Source organism: Sus scrofa, chromosome 13, assembly GCF_054392235.1.
Source record: "Sus scrofa isolate SSC_HxYL_T2T_F1_AM1 chromosome 13, Sscrofa_HxYL_maternal_Yorkshire_Landrace_v2.0, whole genome shotgun sequence".
NCBI lineage: Eukaryota > Metazoa > Chordata > Mammalia > Artiodactyla > Suidae > Sus > Sus scrofa.
Window position 1 is genome coordinate 79,690,033 of NC_139395.1, and position 21,961 is coordinate 79,711,993.

General features: G+C 43.9%; 1 protein-coding gene across 3 annotated transcripts in view; it reads left to right on the top strand.

The window, feature by feature from the left end:
* Positions 1–5,354: 5,354 nt before the first annotated feature.
* Positions 5,355–21,961, top strand: part of LMCD1 (LIM and cysteine rich domains 1) — a 60,603-nt gene continuing 43,996 nt past the window's right edge. For 2 of the 3 annotated variants that reach the window (XM_084987206.1, XM_021068617.2), the window contains exon 1: positions 5,355–5,509. Coding sequence is in view for 1 of the 3 variants with exons in the window: in NM_001008692.1 (NP_001008692.1) it covers positions 5,468–5,509 (42 nt within the window). In the remaining 2 variants the exon portion in view is untranslated. The remainder of the gene's footprint in view (positions 5,510–21,961) is intronic. The other variant, NM_001008692.1, reaches the window with a different exon arrangement.

Genomic DNA, 21,961 nt, shown 5'->3' on the forward strand with positions numbered 1-21,961 from the left:
TCACCCCCCTGCTTAAAGCTCTCTGTAACGCCCTGTCCGGTATGGTAGCCACTGGTCACACTTGGCTTTTGAGTATTTGCAACATGACTGACCTCACTGGAACTGTCCTTTAAGTATAAAACACACACCAGCTTTCAAAGATGGAACATGAAAGCAAGACTGTAAAATCCCTAAATAATATTCTTCTTTTCTTTTTACACCCCCACCTGCAGCATTTGGAAGTTCCCAGGCTAGGGATTGAATCAGAGCTGCAGGTGCCAGCCTACACCACAGCCATGGCAATGCTGGATCCAAGCCACTTCTGTGAACTACACCACAGCTTGTGGCAATGCCAGATCCTTAACCCACTGAGTTAGGCCAGAGATCGAATTCACTTCCTCACGGAAATTATGTCAGCTTCTTAACACACTGAGCCACAATGGAAACTCCTCAGTAATGTTTTATATCTAATAACAGGTGGATATGACACCATATTGGATATACTGGGTTATTTATTTATTTTTCACCCATACCCATGGCACGCAGATATTCCCTGGGCAGGGATTGAACCTGTGCCACAGCAGTGATCACACCTGATCCTTAACCACCAGGGAACTCCCCAGATATATGGGGTTAAATAAAATACAGTTTACCTGTTTTTTTGGTTTGTTTTGTTTTTTTTTACTTTTTTTAATATGGCTATTAGAAATTTGTTAATAATACATTTGGCTCACATTATATCTCAGTGGGAAAGCTTCCCATTGTCCTCAGAAAACAAATTTAAACTCCTTGTCAGCATCAAAGGTGATCCAGTCCTGGTCAGGTCTCCTCATAAATTCTCCCCATTCCTCATTACCCTCCACCTGCAATAACCCTATGATCCCTGAGATGCAGCAAGCCCATGTCCACCTTAAGGTCATTGCACACATGACTCCATCATTCTGGGATGCGCTTTCCATGGAAACTCTACTCATACTCTTGGCTGACTCATTCTCCCTTTAAAGGTTTCAGTTCATACATCGGTCAGGCCTTCCTGGACCACCCGATCTCAAGAGACCACACGTGCAGTGACACTCTCCTCCATTTATTTCCTCCGAGGCACTCACTGCCACCCCCAGTTACTTCATCTAGTGATCTGTCCCCTGTTCAATGCTGTCCCCCCCACTGGAATAGAAGCTGTGTGAGGACAGGAGCCTCTCTGGTTTTAGGCTTTGTCCTATCTTCAGCTCAGGGCCTCATGCATTAGAGTTCTCAGCTCAGGATTTGTTGACAGCATGAATGAGCAGTGAAAAGAGCACGAAACTCAGATTCGGAAGTCCCATTTGGGTCAAACTCAGTGACATCATGACAACATTGCCATCTTCTCTGACTGCTTACTCTTGTCCTGGAGTCAATCCACCATGGTCACGATGGGAGACTGTGCAATAACTGAAAGGACACGGTCTATGGTTAGAAGTCCTCAGTTTGAATTTCAGCTCTATCACTTGCCAGAGTGTGACCTCAGATGGAGCTGTTGACTGTCCCAAATCTCCATTTTCTCCCAGAGAAATAACTAGAATTATTATGGAATATTTAGAATTAGAATTTTTGGAGTTCCCGTTGTGGTTCAGTGGCTAATGAATCCAACTAGGAACCATGAGGTTGCAGGTTCAATCCCTGGCCTTGCTCAGTGGGTTAAGGATCTGGCATTGCCATGAACTGTGGTGTAGGTCACGGACACTCGGATCCCACATTGCTGTGGCTGTGGCGTAGGCTGGTGGCTACAGCTCCAATTAGACCTCTAGCCTGAGAACCTCCATATGCCGCGGGAGCAGCCCTAGAAAAGGCAAAAAGACAAAAAAAAAAAAAAAAGAAAAAAAGAAATCTCTTGAAGTTGAAGTAAGATAAGAGCTTTGTCCATCAAAAAGCACCCGTGATACTTATAAGACCAAGACATCCTTGAAGGGGAATTTTTCATTTACCCAGGTGTCTCCAGCACCTAGCAGAGGGCTCAGCCTAACTAAGTACCTTAAAACTCTTCTCTCTAATGTTCCAAGCTGCAACACATACCCCATTTCTTCCAAAGAAAAGCAAAAAGACCCCAGAGGTGGAGTGAGACTGAGGTGTGATGGATCCTATTGCCTCCATTTTCCAGAACAGTCACAATTATGAGTCCGTCCAGGTATCCAAACAAAGCTCTGAGTACAGGCCCCCTTGAACATCTGGCTTGAGAGGAGGGTTTAGAGAGTCAGACTCAGCATCCTGAGCTGAGCAAAGAGCAAGCTGTCCTTGGAGCAGGGAGCAGCTTTCTGTCCATGACAGGTTCTGTTCCAGAAATGAGAGCTGAGGAGAGATGAGGCCATCCAAACAGTAGCTCCTGATTCTCACAGTCTGAGCAATGGCCACAATATCTGCTGCCAGGGGTAAAAAGAAATAGAGGGGAAGAGGGTCTGTTTGGAATTCGACAACATTAAAGTTGGTGAAATTAGAATTATTCCATGGAACAATGAACTCTCAAGGTGGGGCAAGGAGGGTGGCTGGGAAGAGATAGAGAAATGACTTCACTGGAAAGGCCCTAGTGTGCAAGGGATAAAGCTTGCCTTTGTTATTCTCTCCTGGATTCAGTTCCCATAGCTCTGAAGTATTAAGACTTTTGGCAGGCCATCCTAGTACAGTGCTATTGTTCCCAGGATTTGCTACTGAAAGGGCTATTCACGTGGAAATCTCTCCCAAGCCAGGCTTCCTTTGGCCACAATTTATTTACCCAGGAGTGTAACATGCAGCCTACCTAGGAAGTTTGGACAAACCAGACCAGGTGCGGCACTCAGCCATCTCTCCTTGTCCAACTAGTGAGTTGCTCACTGCTGATTAAGAGCCAGAACCCCCAGGAGTTCCTGCTGTGGTGCAGCAGAAACAAATCCAACTAGTATCCATCAGGAGTGGGCTGGACCCCTGGCCTCGCTCTGTGGGTTAAGGGTCCAGCGTTGCCATGAGCTGTGGTGTAGGTTGCAGAAATGACTCAGATCCAGGGCTGCTGTGGCTGTGGTGTAGACTGGCAGCTGCAGCCCAGATTCAACTCCTAGCCTAGGAATTTCCATATGCCGCAGGTGTGACCCTAAAAAGCCAAAAAATAAGTAAATAAATAAAAATAAAGCCAGAGCTCCATCTCCATTCATGCCTCAAATGTGTTTTGAGCATCTATCCCAGGCTAGGTGTTGGGGCCATAGCCGGGGGCAAGTAAGACAAACATCCATTATAGCAGAAATCCATGAAAGAAGAAGACCATCCCTCATCTCGGAAGAGGGGAGTCACAAACAGAAAGCCCTTTCCAGGAAAGTGAAAAAGGAATCAAGATTTGGGTTCTTTGGTCAAGATTCAGGATCACTAGAAACAATGTGTTAAGAGCCAAATTGGAGGAGTTTCCATTGTGGTTCAGTAGGTTAAGAACCAGACTAGTATCCATGAGGATGTGGGTTTGATCCCTGGTCTCGCTTAGTGGGTTAAGGATTCTGTGTTGCTGTGAGCTGTCCCGCGCTGCAGCTCCCATTTGACCCCCAGCCCAGGAACTCCAATATGCTACAGGTGCGGCCCTATAAAGAAAAAAAAAATTGGAATTCCCGTCGTGGTGCAGTCGTTAACGAATCCGACTAGGAACCAAGAGGTTGCGGGTTCGGTCCCTGGCCTTGCTCAGTGGGTTAAGGATCCAGCGTTGCCATGAGCTGTGGTGTAGGTCGCAGACTTGGCTCAGATCCTGCATTGCTGTGGCTCTGGCATAGGCCGGTGGCTACAGCTCAGATTCAACCCCTAGCCTAGGAACCTCCATATGCCACAGGAGCGGCTCAAGAAAAGGCAAAAAGACAAAAAAAAAAAAAGAAAGAAAGAAAAGAAAAAAAAAAAATTGACCCCCTAGCCCAGGAACTCCCATATGCTACAAGTGTAAAAAAAATTTTTTTAATAAATTTTAAAAAGAACCAAATTGGAGAAGGCCTTGAGAAGGAAAGCATCACCAATAAGACAAAAAAAATCCTTGAGTGTGACCTGTAGCTTCCCCCACCCAAATCCATTCATGTGATGTACTTTGAGACCACCCTTCCGTCTCCCTGAAAACCAATTTCAGCCAACTTGAGCCCTGATCTCTGGCAGAGGGCACTGCCAATGTGGGTTACAGGATGAGAGCCTCATGAGAAGACAGAAGAGCCCCTTGTCTGTGAAAAAGGCTGTGCTTATTCCTCTGTCCAGACTGGGGAAATGACTCTGGAGGCCAGGTCTGCAAATGTGGCCTAATAGAGAAGTATAGGTTTATGGCATACAGCATGGCACAGTGAGGGAAGATCCAGCTGATTTTGCCTTGTAGGACTTGTAGTGTTAGATGTAGCATAAGGCTTCATCCTAAGGATGTGGGAAATCCACAGATGGAATCTTGCTTGTCTAGCCCCACATGACCCAACTTATCTAAAAACTATGAATTTCCCCATTTATGGCTTGTCATCCCCGTGTCCCTTTGCCCCAGGTGGGTTCTGACGCTCAGTCTCTCAGGTCAACGCGTTTCAGAAGAGTTCAGCTTTGGACCAGTACCCTCTTGATCCGATTTCCTCTCTATTAAATGGGAGTGATAATCACCATCATTATCATGGTAATAACAACAATACCTGAGATAGCTGTGGGAATACAATGAGAAAATAAGACTACAGGAGTAAGGACGTACATGATGGTGTTTATAAAATCAGGATAAATTTATAAAATTCGGATTCTCATCCTCACTGATGGGCGAGGATTTACAGGATAGAAAGTTGTGAAAGGCAGATTCATACTTTACAGACGAAGTCTGAAAAAAAATCATAACCCACCAGAACCTCACCTCCTCTCTGGTGACTGGAAAACTTGCCCCAGTTTGGGAAAAGCCAGCCGGATTGAGCAAAGCCGCTCGCGTTGTGGAGCAACACCTGCCCCACTCCCCTCGCGCCCCGCCTACGACAAGGCAGAAGAAAAGATGGGCAGGGGAACACAGCTCAGCATTTATTTTTGGACCCAGCTCACTAAAAATACCCTAGACTCCCTGTTTGATCACTCTCCCTTTTGACCTGCATGGATCGCGGCCCCGAGGCCCGCCCCACCCTCTGCCCGTTGTCCTTTAAAGGAGAAGGGCGTGGGGACGGATTCCTGCCGCTCTGGGACAGATGTGCGCCGCCCGGGCAGGCTGGGGCCGCGGCCGCACTGACGTCAGGGAAGCGCACACTCGGCAGTAGTCTCCCGGCTGGGTCCAGGCCACCCGAAGGGAGGGGGAGCCGCGCGCTGGGATTGGCTGACCAAGAGCGAGCGCCCGCACGGATTGGCTGGCGAAGTTTTAGAGGGAGTCCCGCTCTCCAATTAAAGGGCCCCGCCACGCCAGACTGCTCGCAGAGCTCCCGCTGGGCCCGCGATCCTGGCCATTCAGCCACCGCTGCCCCCGCTGCGCGCCCTCGAGCCTCTGTCTAAGAAGCAAAGCTCTGTTTCTCCAGCCCAGAACAAGATGGCAAAGGTGGCCAAGGACCTCAACCCAGGAGTTCAGAAGGTGAGCGGAGACCTGTCTGCATTTACCCAGATTCTTTCTTTTCCCTTGCTCCCCTCTCCCATGTGTTTGAGACTTACCTAGAATTAAGGAGACGGAAATTCATGAAATTCCAAGACTACAGAAAGTAGAATCGCTGGCAATACATTTTTGAGTTAACAGGCCAACACTGCAAATTTTACTCTTAAAAGCCTTCATGTAAAGTATTTGCAACAAATCTTAGTTCTTTGGTAATGCTAATTAAAATTTAAGGTAAAAAATTTTTTCTTAAATGGTAACTCTCTGATCTATAGGGGGGGAAGCTACCACCCCCCTCCTTTGATTGATTGAAGGTGGGAAGGGAGTAACATTGACTCACAAGGAATCTCCCCTTTTGTTACCATGCTAGTATTTTGCGGTTTTCACACACATACACACACACACACACACACACACACACACACAGTAACCTGTTTCTTTAGTTAGTGATGTTGGCACAGGGGAACTAATTTCTGTCCCCAGGGTCTGCCCGTTTCCCTTTCAAGAAGGGCTGGCCAGGAGCCCAGAAGGTCATGGGTGAATTGCTGCAGGAGGGGTGAGCAGCTGTGCCCTGAGCTCCAACACCCACTGGTTACTTACCTGCATGCAGTTGGGAGAGGGCACAGGCCAGAGGCTCAGAGGACCTGTGAGCTGGAATGAAGCCAAGAGACAGCCTAGACCAGTGGAGAAACCACCGAGGCCCAAGGTCAACAGAGAGCTGGTTGCAGCAGGCAACAGTGCCTAGCAAAGCCTTAGGCAGTGAAATCCCAACCCTGCCCCTTTTTAGCTGCACCACAATGACCAAGTCACTTTTCTGAGTCTCTCTTTCCTTGTCTCCCATGAAGGGATGGTAGGTGTCACCTCCCTCACAGCAGCAGTAAGAGCAATGGTACCCTTTGGGGTCAGCTCCCAAAGCAGTCATTTTTAAACTCTGATTTCTCTGATTTCAGGGAACTTGATCATGCTGGGCAAAGTCCTGCTCAGACATTACCAGGGGTAGACTGAGAGGCAGAAAAAAACCAAAAAACTATGTCAGAATCAAAATGAAAAGAACCACTTTGAGGTGCAATATTCACAACACACTATTGATGTACAGCTGCACTACTGCACAGCTGACCTGCCCCAGGCTCCCGCACAAAGTCCATCAGACCCTTCTGAATGAGAAAACTAGGGCAGATTTCATCAGAGCATCTCTCTGGAATGTACCTGCCCCCTTGCATTTGCCAGACTATTTGCGGAGTCAGGTCATCTCTCCTTCTTTGGAATTCTGAACACGTTCGACCTTGATACAATACCTGTTAATTTCTACCCAGTAGTGAGTCAGGCATGCACTGCTCTTACTTGTCTCCTCATCTTTCTAAACTCTTTGAGAACAAACCTTTCTTGCTCATCTCTGTTCCTGCACAGCATGCGAACACAGCAGGACTCAATCAACCACAAGGAAGCCAGCTAAGATCGCAGTGTTCACAGACAGTACAATTTGTGCATTTCTGTTTTCTAACTTGCGGTAGCACCAGGATTATTTGTGTGTCTGAACTGCCTCCCCAAATTCAGCAGAGGCAGAAGAATTCAGAGCGAAAGGGGCAGAGTTTCAGTGACCACTGGAAAGTCGGATGACTCAGGGTGGTTTTACTAGAAGCTGGCTGACAGTTCATGTATGAGGGGAGTCAGCACTCACAGAAAACTTCACACCCCCCATCAACACAAGCCTAGGCCACCACTTGGAGAGACCTTATTTTTATTTTCCTTTGCATGGGGGAGAGTGATTATCTGGATTAGAGGTGGAACATGGTCTCCTTCTTGTTACCCTCTCGTGCCAACTTCCTTGGCCTGCAAAGTGTTTATTTTCCATTTAGATCCAATTTCAGGCTTAGCAAAAGAATGTGGTGGGTAGAGATGAAAGGGTGGAGATTTTTCACCCTTTGGGGATGGTGACAATCAGAAGGAAGATCCCCACTTTGTCCATTCAACAATGTCTTTAACTCAGGAAGCTGAAGGAGGGGAAGGAGTGGGGGGAAACGCTGAGCGGTCCAGCTGTGATTAAGCACTGTGTCATATCAACAGCATGCTGAAAAGCTTTTATTGCACATTTACTTTTGAAATCTGCCACAGTGGGGGGTTTTTGAACATTTGGCTTCAGGATGTGTAATCACACTTAGGCATTTTGAAACAATTTCATAGACTCTTAGAGCTGCAAAGGGACCTATTTGCAAAATGAGAAATGGTTTTAAATGGCCTCCAAGCTGTCTCCGATGCCCTGCCCTCAAGGGGAGGGGGGCTGCGGGGAATCCCTAGCAGCTGGAAAGTCAAAAAAAGGTCTTAGAGAGGGAGGGAGAGAGAGAGAGAACACAAAATCCCCAAGCTGGAGTAGCCATTGAGCTCATCTATCCAACTCCCGGCAGACAAGGGAACTGGCCATGGGTCACATCCAATAGTTAGTGGCAGAGCCTAGCAACAGTTCCCTTCCTCCTCTCATCTGGGTTAAGTCGAATGCCCCCACTGGCTCCTCTGGAGCCATCATTTGCTTTTTGTCCAGGAAAGAGAAGGTTTCTTAGCATGGAGAGTTCTCCGAGAATCACAAACTAGCCAACATCCCTTGGTAACAAAAAGCCTGGAAGGCCGATGGCCACTTCTCTTGGTGTGATCAACCACTGCTGTGATGTCTTCTTCTCCTGTTTATTAAGCTACTAGTATTGCTGTTACCAGATCTGGGTTCACAGCCCAGCTCCACCCATTACTAGCCTTGTGCTCTGGGGCAAGCTGATTAACTTCTGAGTCTGTGTGCTCGTCTGAAAATTAGAGTGACAGTGAAAGCATCTCCATCTCCCTCCCAAGGGATATGTGATCAGTACTTGGAATGATGCTTGCAAAGGGCCCAGCATGTGAGCTCAGACAGACTTAGCCACTGTTATTGTCAGTGGCGGTTGTCTATTTCAATGGGTGTATGAATGCCGAAAATAGTCTTTTGGTGAATGCCAAAAGAAGTCTTTTTCTTCTGATGACTGTCCCATCTGAAGAGCAACTAATGTTCATTCAGCTGAATGAATGCCAGTTGCTCGACCATGATAACCAAGAACAATGACCAATGGCCCTGTCTTCATTCTAGCCCAACAGATACAAAATCTGCTCACACAACAATGATCAACACTCACTGAGCATTTCACTCTGGACTCCTGGAATGGTAGCCCTAGAAAGGGACATGGAGCTCTTTTAACTTTATCAATAAGGCAAATGAGACCCAGAGGAGTCAGGGTCCTTCTCTGAGACTGCGGAGAAGGTGTGAGCCAGACGCCACCAGGCTCTGCAATGATACAGGCCCCTTGGCTGTCAAAGAGCCATTTGAAGGAATTTAGAAAGGATGAAAACAAAGAGATCTGAGAGCATGTTCACTGTTGACTGTGCGTCTGCCAATGGACCCACTCCAGGGGGTTCTATTTCTCACCCCTCTGCATAATGTTGGAAGAGCATGAAATGATGCTTTCTCCAAGTGCATTGCAGGTTCCACCAGGCAGCTCCCTCCAGTCCTTCTCCACTTCACATCCTTCTTGGCTTTCCTGTCCTCCAGCTTTGCGCCCCCGCCCCCTGACCCCTCCCTGTACTCAGCCCTTCCTTCTTTCACCTCCAGTTCCTGCCGTGTCCAAAACTGCTGGCATGCTGCCTGGGCGAGCCAGTCCAACATCAACACGGCTCTTCGAGAATTGTCCTTGGCTCCCTCCATCTTAGAAATATATTAAGCTGTCACTTAAAGACCTTAATAGCCAAGCCATTGGCAGCATGCCCATAGGTGTATAAGCAACTTGGGCCACAGGAGAGCCATATTTTTTAAAAAGAAAGAAAGAAATTATCCAAGTCCTTCTTAAAGAGCTCTAAAAACAGATGCTGCAGTCATGACTTGTAAATTGCATATGCTTGTCCTCTTGTGCAGAGGCATCTGAATGTGTGGGATTGGGGTTGATGATCAGCTTTCACCAGGGCATCCTCCTCTGCAGTGGTGGGAGGCAGGGAAGGGCCACCTCACAGATCAGCTCTAGGCTTTATTCTAAGCCATCAAAGCCCCAAGACCTTCTCCTGGCCCAGGGCTCACCAAAAGTTCAAGAAACAGGACAGTTCAGAAATGACTTTGGTATTCCTCTCTGAAGATCCTCTAGTTTGACATTCTCTCCATGGTCACTGACCAAAGGTGACAAGGGAGAAAAAGAATGGGCTGAATTCAGTGAAGGCTCGAGACCAGGAGGGAGGGCTGGATGCCCAGGCTCACTCATGCATCTTCCTCTTCCTTTCTCACCCCCACTTCAGCCACTTCCAGTGAGGATAAGATAAGGAGCAGAGAAGTCAGGGAACAGTTCCTCCTGTAACCCACCCACCAGGGCCCACTGGGCTCCCCAAGAGGTATTAGACTTGACTTTGGGCAGGAGAATCTTTCTTTCCAACTTGCACATTCAAAACAGTGTGAGTGTATAATAAAGTGAAAATCTGTCACGATAAGCTCAGGCCTTGGGAGTTCTTATCTCCCCAGTGTTCATCCAATGCCATTGAAATACAAACCATAAGAAAAGGTTTCTGGCAGTGTGTAGGAGTGGGGTGAGGTGGTAGTTGAGTCATTAAAGTAACCACAAACACTTATAGGTAACTTGGATAGGTCACTGTTCCTAGGAAGTTGCCAACCTTGAATGAAAACTGGGCTTCCTGCAGTCCACTGACTTTTCCTGGGCACTATGCTGTCTCCCAAATGACCAAGGATTATTGAAAACAGGCCTAAACTCTGTTCCACTGAGAGGAGAATTGGGGAACAGCTTTTCAGGACCTCCAGAAGGAAGAGACAGCTGCTGCTCTTTAAATGCCTTTGTTTAGAAATCTCCCCCTCTTCCCTTTCATTTGCTAACAGGAAGGGGATTTAACTGGCAGCTGCCAGGACCTCACCAGGTGCAGGAACACCAGCACTTCTACAGGAGTCCCTCAAGACTGTACAATTTCCTTAATTTCACATGGCACATTCAGGGTGTCCTGAACCCCATTCTCCAAGCTTAGCATGTATCAATGGCATGGGTCTGCAGAAGCTCCAGAAATGCTTTCTGTAAAGCTTTTCTAGAAAGAGTGAAAGAAGAGATGAAGTTGGGTCTCCTATGTGGACCAAGACTCTTTTAGTGGCTGCAACTTTTACTTGGTATCTAAGCCTAAATGTTTGATGAGGAAATTCAGTTGTGTTTTTACAAAGACAGAAACAATAGTACAACTACAAAGCTTGAGAAAACTCCCAAATCAACCCTTAGCTCACTGTTTGTTATTTATATGAGACGCAAACATTTTTACATGTTTTCTCAGAAAGGCTGTGTTGGCCTTACTTTTCTTGGACTCTTTTCCCCTAAGGACTCTGCAGGAAGATTCATTTCTTCACTGTTAGGACAGACAACTTTGGGGAAAGGCAAAAGAAAGGAAGGAAAGACCTATCTGGGGTACACACAGAGGTGTGCATGATGTTTTCTCACATCTTATCTCATTTAGACTTTAGGATGACTGTGAAAAAATATGAATGTCCTTTTCACATATGAATACATTAAGACTAAGAGTTGAAATGACTTGCCTTAGATCCCATGATGAAAGATTAAGAACTCAAATCCAGTCTTTGATTCCAAAAAGCTAAAGCTCATCTTAAAGCTCTCTGATTCGAAAGCTCTTTCCCTTTTAGGAAGAAACCAGAAGGCTTTCATCAAAAGCAGAGGTCTTTTGATGGAGAAGGACTAGGATTATTAGGATACAGAGAGAGACCAGGATTATTACTGTAAATTTCACCCAGAGATCAAGGTGTTCCTCCACTTTGATAGTATGAATCAGGAACAGCCCAGCATTTGCCAAATGTTACCAGGCATCTGTACTTCTTAAATATTTCTTGGCCACTACCAGGTGTATACTGTCACGCACACTAAGTGGAAGTCATTTCGCAGGTATAAAAAAGGGACATTCTAGATTTCTCCCTTCATGGTTTTCTAGAACACTGGTAGAACTATCCAGAGAGGAGGCTAGTAGAAATAGAATCTAAGAAATCATACAGTATTATCCAGAAATTACTGAAGAAGCAATGACACTTGACAACCCCCCCCCCCAAAATCCTAGAGATCCAGGTTCCAGAGCTTCCAGGAAATTCTAGCCTGGGGATAAGTGTGGCCTCTGGAATGTGTATCTCTACATGCCTGATTAGCCTGACTCATAGTCTACCCAATAACACATGAATCAGGACCAAGCAAAACACAGCCTGAGCCCCCACCAAGACATGCTTTAAAAGGAAATAAGATTGCTAAGGGAGAAGAAACCAAAGGCTCTGTTTGGCAAGTCACTCTTTTAAAGGACAAAGTCAGCACCATGATCCAGCCCGTGGCAGTGGTTTTAAATCCAACATGATATGTCTATAGATTGATTTATTTTCCCTCCTTCTGTTTTAAAACATTGGGTCCTTTGTAAAATTAATCTTTGGAGAAAAATGTAAAGGAATCATTATATAAAAGAGCTGAGAAGAATCTCATGATCTGCTCGGTCAGTCCCTTCAGAATATTACAGATGGGACATGGGGGGAACATGTCACATCCAAAATTTACATGTGACATAACAGAGATGCACTGACTCACAGCATCATTTAAGAAAGGAGAGGAGTTCCCATAGTGGCTCAGCAGGTTAAGAACCCAACATAGGGTCCATGAGGATGTGCGTTCGATCCTTGGCCTCACTCAGTGGGTTAAAGATCCAGTGTTGCTGAGAGCTGTGGCATAGGTCACAGATGCAGCTTGGATCAGGCATTGCTGTGGCTATGGCATAGGCCAGCAGCTCCAGCTCTGATTCGACTCCTAGCCTAGGAACCTCCATATGCCACAGGTATGACTGTAAAAAGACAAATAGAAAACAGAAAAAGAATGAAGGGGAAAGTGTTATCTTTTCTATTCTGTCACTTACATGCCCAGGGTACCCTGATGTCACGTCACCCCCCCCCCATACCTTCAAGGTTCCAAAGGTCAGGTGAACATTTTGACTATGAACTCAGCTTTGGGCACATGGTCTAGAGGTCATTTTGAGAAGCAGTTAAGCACACAGCCTTGGCAAGCATGGAGATCTAGATGTGAGTTGTAATTCTCCCATTTTCTTGGTCTTTAACCTTTGCCAAATTGCTTACCCTCTCTGGACCTCTAGTTCCTCATTTGAGAAAGGTAGTTAATAACAGTTCTATATTTAACCAATAGTTTAATGAGAGAAAGAAAACTAGTTAAGTGCCTGGATGCATAGTAAGTGCTCAAAATAATACTTCCTCCTGCTGTTCTTGGTATCCCCTCTCATCAACATAGCACAGAAATTCCACAAGTAGTTAAGTGCTAGAACGTGGAAGACCAAAATTCAGCTTACTGACGTCACATGAGGCTTCTAAGATATCAGATTGAAGGACCTTCTCTTTGTAGCTAAACTTAGATCTGGGCCATAAGCAGACTCAGGTCACATCATCTGCAAATCATGACAATGGCAACAGTCTGCCTTGGGTGTCTGATTGCCACACATCTAAAAAAGCAGCCCTCCCCTTTGTTGAGACCATTCATTGGCCCTAGCCGTGTGATCTTACCCAGGAACTTAACTCTCGCCAAGCCTCGGATATCTTGCTTTTAAGACAGGGTAATTGTCACGCACTTCTTCATTTAGCAAATATTTATTTAGCATCTAGTATGTGCCAGGCACTGTGCTGAGTGCTCAGTACAAGACAATGAATAAGAAAGTTTGGGGCCTTGCCACATAAACTTGAGTCCAGCAGAGTGTTTTGTAAACAAATGTAGGAGAACCAAATAATGTCAATGTTCCATCATTCTGTGTGTTCTTTGACCTTCCCCATTCCCCCCCAACACACACACTTCCTCCTCTTTTGCTCTCTGCCCTCAGATTTCTCAGCACTGCACCCATCTGGCCCACTCCCAATCCCACTCATCTCCACAGTGTAGTATTGGAATGAGTATGGCAATTCTGCTCCCAGCTATTGCATTTTAAACAGGGCATAGAGTGAAGAAAAATCTAAGGTAAGGGGGCCACTGGCAGCTCTCAGGTACCACCAGTAAGCAGTGGACCCTTCAGCTCCATCACAGACAAGTGGTGGTAGACCAGTTGTCTGAGCTCAGTCCATGTCCTCAGAGTCATCTCAACACCCAGGCCCTGTTCTTTGTGGTGTTGGTGTCAGGGGCATCAAAGGGCAGAAGAAGGGGATAAGACCTGTTGGATGACTAATGCCCCCATAAGGAACCTGCCATAAGAAGATACTCTCTATTTGGGCCGTATGACTAAGAGTCATTTCCACATACTGATTTACAAGGCTGGCCACCAAGGTGACTGACCCAGCTAATCCTCTGGCTGGAAGAGGTAGAGGGAAAGTGAAGCCTAGCCCAGCCCTCATCCTGGAGAAGAGCCACCCACCTGCTGAGGTGCACCTGTGCTCCCCCACCTCAGCTTTAGTCCTGTGACCACCAGTGTCCTTATGAAGGACTCTGACTCTAATGGGGGGTGAGTATTCAGGGATTCTTATTTTAGAGGAAGTCTGGGAGGGAATTTTTTTTTTTTATATTGTCCATAGCTAGAGGAGATGTTTTTAACCAGGGACCTGCAGATAGAATTGAGGGTATCAAGGAACATAAGTGAGGAAAACTATTGCATCCTTACATACCAAAACTCTAACCTCTAACATTTCCTTACATTATAAATGAAGGCAAAAGCACTAACAAGTTAGCAGTCCTTGTGCCTTTTTTTTTTAAATCAAATAAAACTGTTTTTCATGACATTTAAGTTAGAAATAAATAACTCTATATAGGCCCCACACCCTTCATACTAATGGAAATCTGATATTTTCATTCCCTGTTATAGTCATAAGATGCCAGGCATACCACTCATATTCATTTCTATTCTGAAATAAGTGATTAAACCCATGGCTGGATCTTGTTAATTTATTTAACACAGGCATGTAGTTACTAAATTACAGATTTGTTGTATATATATTGATACCATTTCAGTAATATTCATTTCCTTTGTAATCCTATGTATTTTTATTTATTTTTTATTTTTTATTTATTTTTTTTGTCTTTTTAGGGCCGAACTTGCGGCGTATGGAGGTTCCCAGGCTAGGGGTCCAATTGGAGCTGTAGCCACCGGCCTATGCCACAGCCACAGCAATGCGGGAGGGATCTGAACTGCATCTGCGACCTATACCACAACTCATGGCAACATCGGTTCCTTAACCCACTGAGCGAGTCAAGGGATTGAACCTGCATCCTCACGTATGCAAGTCAGGTTCGTTAGCCACTGAGCCATAATGGGAACTGCCCTATGTATTTTAATATGTGCATTTAAAGCATGGTTCTGAGAAGGGGCACTTTTCAAGTCAGACATCCAAAAGGGCTCAAATATATTAAGACCTCTGTCAAAATAAAGCTCGAATAGTATTTGACACACACACATGCACACACACACACAAATATACACATGTGTACATATATATAAATACACATGCACAACTGTAGTGAATTGAGGTCTGAGGTTCTTGGAGTAGACAAACTGAGTTCATATCCCAGCTTTGCCACATGTTTCCTACTACCCTGGACATATGGCATTACTTCTGAGCTTTAGTTTATTCATCAATAAAATGGGCCTAAAAGTTGTCCCTACCACAACAGTCTATTAAGTTCTTAACACAGTATTTAACACCTAATGAATGTGTGTTAAACATGAGTTATCATCACTATCAAAAGAGCTAATGAAAGTAAAATGGTAAAGAGAATTAAAAACTGATAAAGAGAATAAAAATGGTAAAGAGAATGAATAAATAAATATATATATATATAGTTTTTTTATGGCCACACGCATGGTATATAAAAGTTCCCAGACCAGGATTGAATTGGAGGTGCAGCCACTACTGCAGCAATGCTGGATCCTTTAACTTACTGCTCAGGACCAGGGATTGAACCTGTGCCTCTGCAGCAACTTGAGCCACTGTATCCAGGTTCTTAACCCACTGTGCCACAGTAGGAACTCCTGAAAACATAACTTTGATGAAACTAATTACCCACCTCTGATGTGGTCAACTTTAAGAATTGATTCTGTGAAAACACATATCACATGTAATTATGATAAGCCAGGGACTGAGGTGGGAAGCGGAGAAGTGCGAGGAAAAGAATCCCAGAGGCCGAGTTTGAGGGATGGAATGGCCGATCTGGCCATCACTGGATCACAGCAGAGCCAAAGGCCTCTATCAGAGGTACGAACATGGAAATGAGGGAGAGCAGAGGGGGAAACACTTACCCTCACTGGGGGAGGTCAGAGAAAGCTTACCTGGGAGGCCACTCTGGGCTGAGTGTTGAAAGAAAAGGATGAATGAGCTTTTAGGATTGGGTCACAGGCCAGTTTTGTGTGTTCCAAGTCTGACACACATATCCTCCCTCTGATTTGGCTTCTCACTCAGGGGATATCATCAGTCTTTGAACTCCAGAGAAATACATTCTTATGTATCCATCTGTCCATCAGTCACATCTTGTAGTTTCTCTTCTGAGAACTTGTTCCTCTGGCCTCTCTCAACCCAAACCCTTTGGGGTGATAGGAAATCAGGGCTTGCCAAGCTGGCAGATCTGAGATTCCCAAGCTTAGCACTGGAGTTCCAGCAAGCTCACCTCCACTGAGTTTGAATTTTTGCAGGAAGATGTAGATTTGTGTTGTGACAGAAGGGGAAAAAATTAACTGAGGATACGCAACATATATGAAAAGACACACACATGCACATACACATACACAGCCTCTGTGAAATTCTGTATGGGGTGCCTATGAAAGGAATGTGAAAATGCAATTATGAGGAACATAGGATGGTGTGTGCATCCTAAGTTTTATTCATCTTCAAATTCTGAAGTCCTTTCCATGGTAATTAGAGGGAAAGAAATCCCACAGAGGATTCCTTGATGAACTGGGAAGAGGGTAATCAGCCTTCTGCAAACGGAAACTGGAGTAACAAGATTCAGAATCTTGCATCTAAACCATTCCTTTGGCGCAGTTCTTCCTTCAGATTTCTGACTTGGTCTGAAACTGTGAGATCCTTCTTACCATGTTTTAGAGCAGGTGATGCATCACAATGAAAAACACATGTTTGGATATGGAAATACCTCTGGGATGTCTGTGGTCAGGTGATTTGCATATGATACTTTAAAACAGAGATGGGTGGAATTCCAAGATGATTCCCTCCCAGTTATCTGGAAAATGAAACTCTGGGGATCAGCCCTGTGTTTGCAAGGATCTGACAAAGAGGTGAGCTTTGATGTAAAAGCTGTGTTTCCTCAAGTTTGTCCTTCTAAAAAGCCAACAGGCCCAAACGGCTGTGCAGAGAGCTCACCCAATATGTAGATTCACACTAATGAGAACAGCTCTTGCCACCTGCACTGTACCTGACCTTGGAGCCAGCCGAGAGCTGAGACCATCCCAAGGGAAGTCATCATAGACTTATTTGAATAATGACTATACTGTAGACTGCAGCAATTAGAATTGATTTTTAAGAGGTGGAATGGGGAGTTCCCATCGTGGCTCAGTGGTAACGAACCCAACTAGGATCCATGAGGATGCAGGTTCAATCCCTGGCATCACTCAGTGGGCTAAGGATCCAGTGTTGCCATCAGCAGTGGTTTAGGCCACAGACATGGCATGGATCTGGTGTTGCTGTGGCTGTGGCATAGGTCAGGAGCTACAGCTCTGATTCGACCCCTAGCCTGGAAACTTCCATATGCTGTGGGTGCAGACCTTAAAAGATTAAAAAAAGAAAGAAAGAATGAAAGAAAGAAAGAAAGAAAGAAAGAAAGAAAGAAAGAAAGAAAGAAAGAAAGAAAGAAAGAAAGAAAGAAAATTACCAATATTCCACATGCAAAGTACCTGATTAATAAAAAGGACTGGTGAGAGGTAAAAGGAAACCAAAGGTAGCTATGGAGGAAAACAAGAAAACCTTGGTAAATAGGGTACTATCTTTTTGAAATGCTTTTAAAAATAATTTGTGAAGTTGTCATAGCTTATTATTTATTATATGGAATGTTAAAACCATAAGAAAATTATCTAAGTTTTAAATCCTTATGACTTTCATCTGGAGAGAATGCTCAATAAATATATATGAAATCTGGTCATCCAAATTAACACATTTCATTAAAAGTTACCACTAGAAAAGCGAAAGACAACCCACAGGGAGAAAATATGATGGTACATATATCTGACAAAGGGTTGTAATCCAAAATATATAAATAACCTCTATAAATCAATAAACTTTAAAAAGCAGTCCAGTTCTTCTAAATAAGTGAAGTCTTGAGTAGTCATTTTGCAAAAGATGTTTAAAAGGCTGATAAGTAAAGGAAAAGGTGCTAAACCTCATTACTCATCAGAGACATACAAATTTAAAGCATGAGACAGTATTGTAGACTCTGCAGAATGATAAAAATTAAATACTGACAATAGAAAATACTGACAAGGATGTGGAGCAACTGGAACTCACATGCATTGCCAGGGAGGATATAAAATGATACAACCACACTGGAAAACTCCTTAGTAGCTTCCAATTAAGTTGAATGTATACTTACCCTGGGATCCATCAGGTTCACTTCTAGGTCCATATCCATGAGGTCTACCCCAAAAACCTGGACAAGAATAGCTGGAGAAGTTTTAATCTAAACGCTCAAATACTGGAAATAATTCAAATCTTCATCAATGAGAGAATAAACAAATTATTTTTTATATTTATACAATAGAAAATTACTTCATTTTTTTATTTTTATCTTTTCTGTCTTTTTAGGGCCTCACCCATGGCATATGGAGGTTCCCAGGCTAGGGGTCTAATCGGAGCTATTGCTGCTGGCCTACACCAGAGCCAGAGCAATGTCAGATGCAAGCCGTGTCTGCGACCTACACCACAGCTCACAGCAATGCTGGATCCTTAACCCACTGAGCAAGGCCAGGGATGGAACCCATAGCCTCATGGTTCCTAGTTCAATTCATTTCTGCTGCACCATGATGGGAGCTCCTACTTCATATTTTTAGAAACATCTACTAATACATGCAACAACATGGGTAATCTTAAATATGTTGGACAGAAGTCACACAGAAAAGATGACAGACTATATAATGCCATTTACGTGATTTTCAAAAATAGGCAAAATCCATCTGTAGTGATGGAAGTCAGAATAACAGCTACCTTCATAAAAAGAATTTATTGGCTAGAAAGGGCATGAGGGAACTTTCTGGAGAACAGGAAGTATTCTATATCTTTATCTGGATGGTACTCACAGGGGATACATATAAAGTGATCAAGTGAATACTTGAGATTTGTGGATTTTTACTGCATGTAAATGTTATCCTGAAGTGTTGTTAGAAAATAAGACTACATTTGATAAATAATTGGAAAATGTTCCACAGTCAAGCATAAGGATGTGGGGACCAAGAGGTTGAGCACTGAGTTCCTGCTGCAGCTCCATGGAGATGTCACTTTGAGGGACAGCTTTGTCCCAGGGAGCTGTCCCTAGGACACATTAGAATCCTTCCATTGAATTTAGTCTGGCATTAAAGTTTCTATGTGCTGGAGTCCTGTTAAGCCTCTTCTATCACTACAACATTCTGCTTCCCCTAAACTTCTCTATCATTTTTTCCCCAGAAATGCTTATTCTTCCTCACTTGCATGCTAAAAGGCCTTCTTCTCCATGGGCCAGAATCCCATCCATTCCTTAGTGCCCTCCTACGTGAAGCCTTCCATGCAAAGCTCTCTCTTCTCTGAACTCCTGGCATGGATTTGTTCTCTTACTGAATGGACCTTTAGTTTCTTAGATGGACCTTGAATATGTACAGTTGCTTTCCTGCCCACTTAACTCCTGCCCCATAAGGTCCTGTGTGTGCTACGTTCTCCATTTGTAAGTTCCATGGGGGGAAGGACCATGCCTTAACTGTCTTTTGTGTCCGCCTGGAAAGCCTGCATAGAGTAACGCCACCATAATATAAATGGATAGAAGAGGAAATGGGATGGAGTCAGGATGCAGGAGAGAAAAGGAGAGAGATCAAAAGAAGTAAGTGCAAGTTGGTGCTCCTACCTGATAAAGACTAGGAATCCTGAAGGGATAGAAACAGAGAGAGAGAAGGAGAGAGGATGAGGGTGGAGGACAAGGACGGACATGGAAAAGAGTAAATGAGACCATTAACCATGCACATCACTTGAACTAAACCAGACCACGACCAGAAGTGGTGAGATGGGAACAGGGCCAGGAGAGTGGGAGGAAGACTCCTTGGGAGTATTTAAGAAGGATCATAAGATGAAGAGGAAATGAAAGTGAGGAGGATGGGGAAAGCCGATTCCAAAGTGGACGCTGAATTTTTGATGTCTGGCCCCGAGTTTAATTATCCTCCTCCATTCTCCTATAAAAGGCTTGACTTTTCAACTATAATATAAAAAAATAAAAACCTAAATAAATAAATAAATAACCAGGAAGGAGAGCTTAATATAAAAAAAAAAAGCCCTCTCTTCTTTCTAAAAAGTTTGAAAATATATAGCTCCAACAAAAGCCAACAAAGCAGAAAAGGAAATATACTCACCATACTAATGAAGGCTGGATTATTTATTAAGTTAGCCATGTCAAAGCTCAATTTAGTTCCTGTCTGTAAAGCAATTATATCTGAGAATTTTTCTAACCACCACAATTTGATTAAAATAAATTGTGAACAACAACAACAAAGGCTTGAGCTTGACTTTAAGATGCTGGATGAGCTGGGACTTGATTGGTTTCCTTCCTTCAGACAATTAACTCAAACCTTTATCTGAGCCTTGTCTCTTGAGAACAACCTCCAGTGATTTCCATGGTCTGGGGAGGAAGTTGGCTGGGATTTCTAAACAACAGCCGCCCCATCTCAGGAGGTTGGCCCTCCTGAGAGACAAGACTGAAAACTGGCTGAAATTTAGTTCAAACCACTCATCGCTCAGACCAGTATCTACTTTAAGTTTCTAGTCCTTGATGAATATTTATACCAAAATAGGGCCAGTGGAAAAGTTCCATCTGTGTGGATTTTAAGAGTTTTGCCTTTCCTCAGCCACGTTGACCAAACTCAGGAAAGTGGTGGAAACATTGCCAAGTTCATGTTCTTTGAAGTACAAGAAATTCTAAGAAGGCCCTGGACCCATCATACTTCTTCTTATCCTGAAGGCTCAGAGTTGGCACTCCCTTCTTAAAAAATGCTTAATATCAACACCTCTCAGTACGTTAAAATTTTATCCAGACTTTGACTCTGTGCTGACCATTACCACTTTTTGGGAGCGTGGATAAGCCTATCCAAAGCTTTCTGGATAAAAGTTCTTTAGTTGTTGACATTTTCCCCATCTTTTAAAAATCTGAGTGGTCCAGTTAATCACTTTAATTCTCCTCCTTACTTTGTTAGTAGAGAAATGACCCCAAATTTTCTCCTCAGTTTTATTAGTCATGCCATACTCCCCAAAATCAAAACACCAGAAACTTCAACCGGTTCTGCTCTTATTATGAGGAGTTAAAATAGAGTACTTGCTCTTGTATTTGGCACATTAAATGCCTTTATCAAGCAGGGGCCACATGCCAGGCATTGCGTGACATAGTTTTTGCTAATCTTTACACAAATCCCATTTTACAGGTAAGTAAGGTTTAGAGGAATTAAGTACATTGCCATGGTGACATAGTTAATGTGATGAGCATGAATTAAATACAGGCAATTCAGTCCCCAGCTTCCCCTCTTTCCTCCAAACCATTTCCCATTGATAATAAACATGTTTACAGGATGCCAGAAGGATGGGCCATGAACTTGTTGGTCACAGGATGAACTGAGTTGGTACCTAGACATGCATTAACAATGTTGAACCACATTAGTCAGAATGTGTCTCCCTAATTAGTTTTTTCATCCTTTGGATTGTGTCCAGGAGAAAGTCTCCACTTGGTGCTAAAAAGACTGCAACACCTCAAATACTTACCCAATGTCACTCTGAACAGATGGAGAGTGGTCCTCAGGTTCAGAGCTTTAGAAAAGCAAGAGAATTACCTAAAATTTAATGTTGTTTCAAGTTTGTTGTGTTTTATGGTTATTTCCTGTTTTTTCAAAACAATTTGTTATTCAGGTACAATTGATTTATAATGTGTTAGTTTCAAGTGTACAGCACAGTGATTCAGTTATTATATATATAGAATCTGAGATATATATAGAGAGAATATGGAATATACATATATATTTTTTCAGAATCTTTTCCATTGAAGCCTATTACAAGGTATTGAATATAGTTCCCTCTGCTGTAGAGTAGGTCCTTGCAGTTTATTTGCTTTATGTGTAACAATGTGTATCTGTTAATCCCAAACTCCTATCTTATCCCACCTTCCCACATTTCCCCTTTGGTAACTGTAAATTTGTTTTCTATGT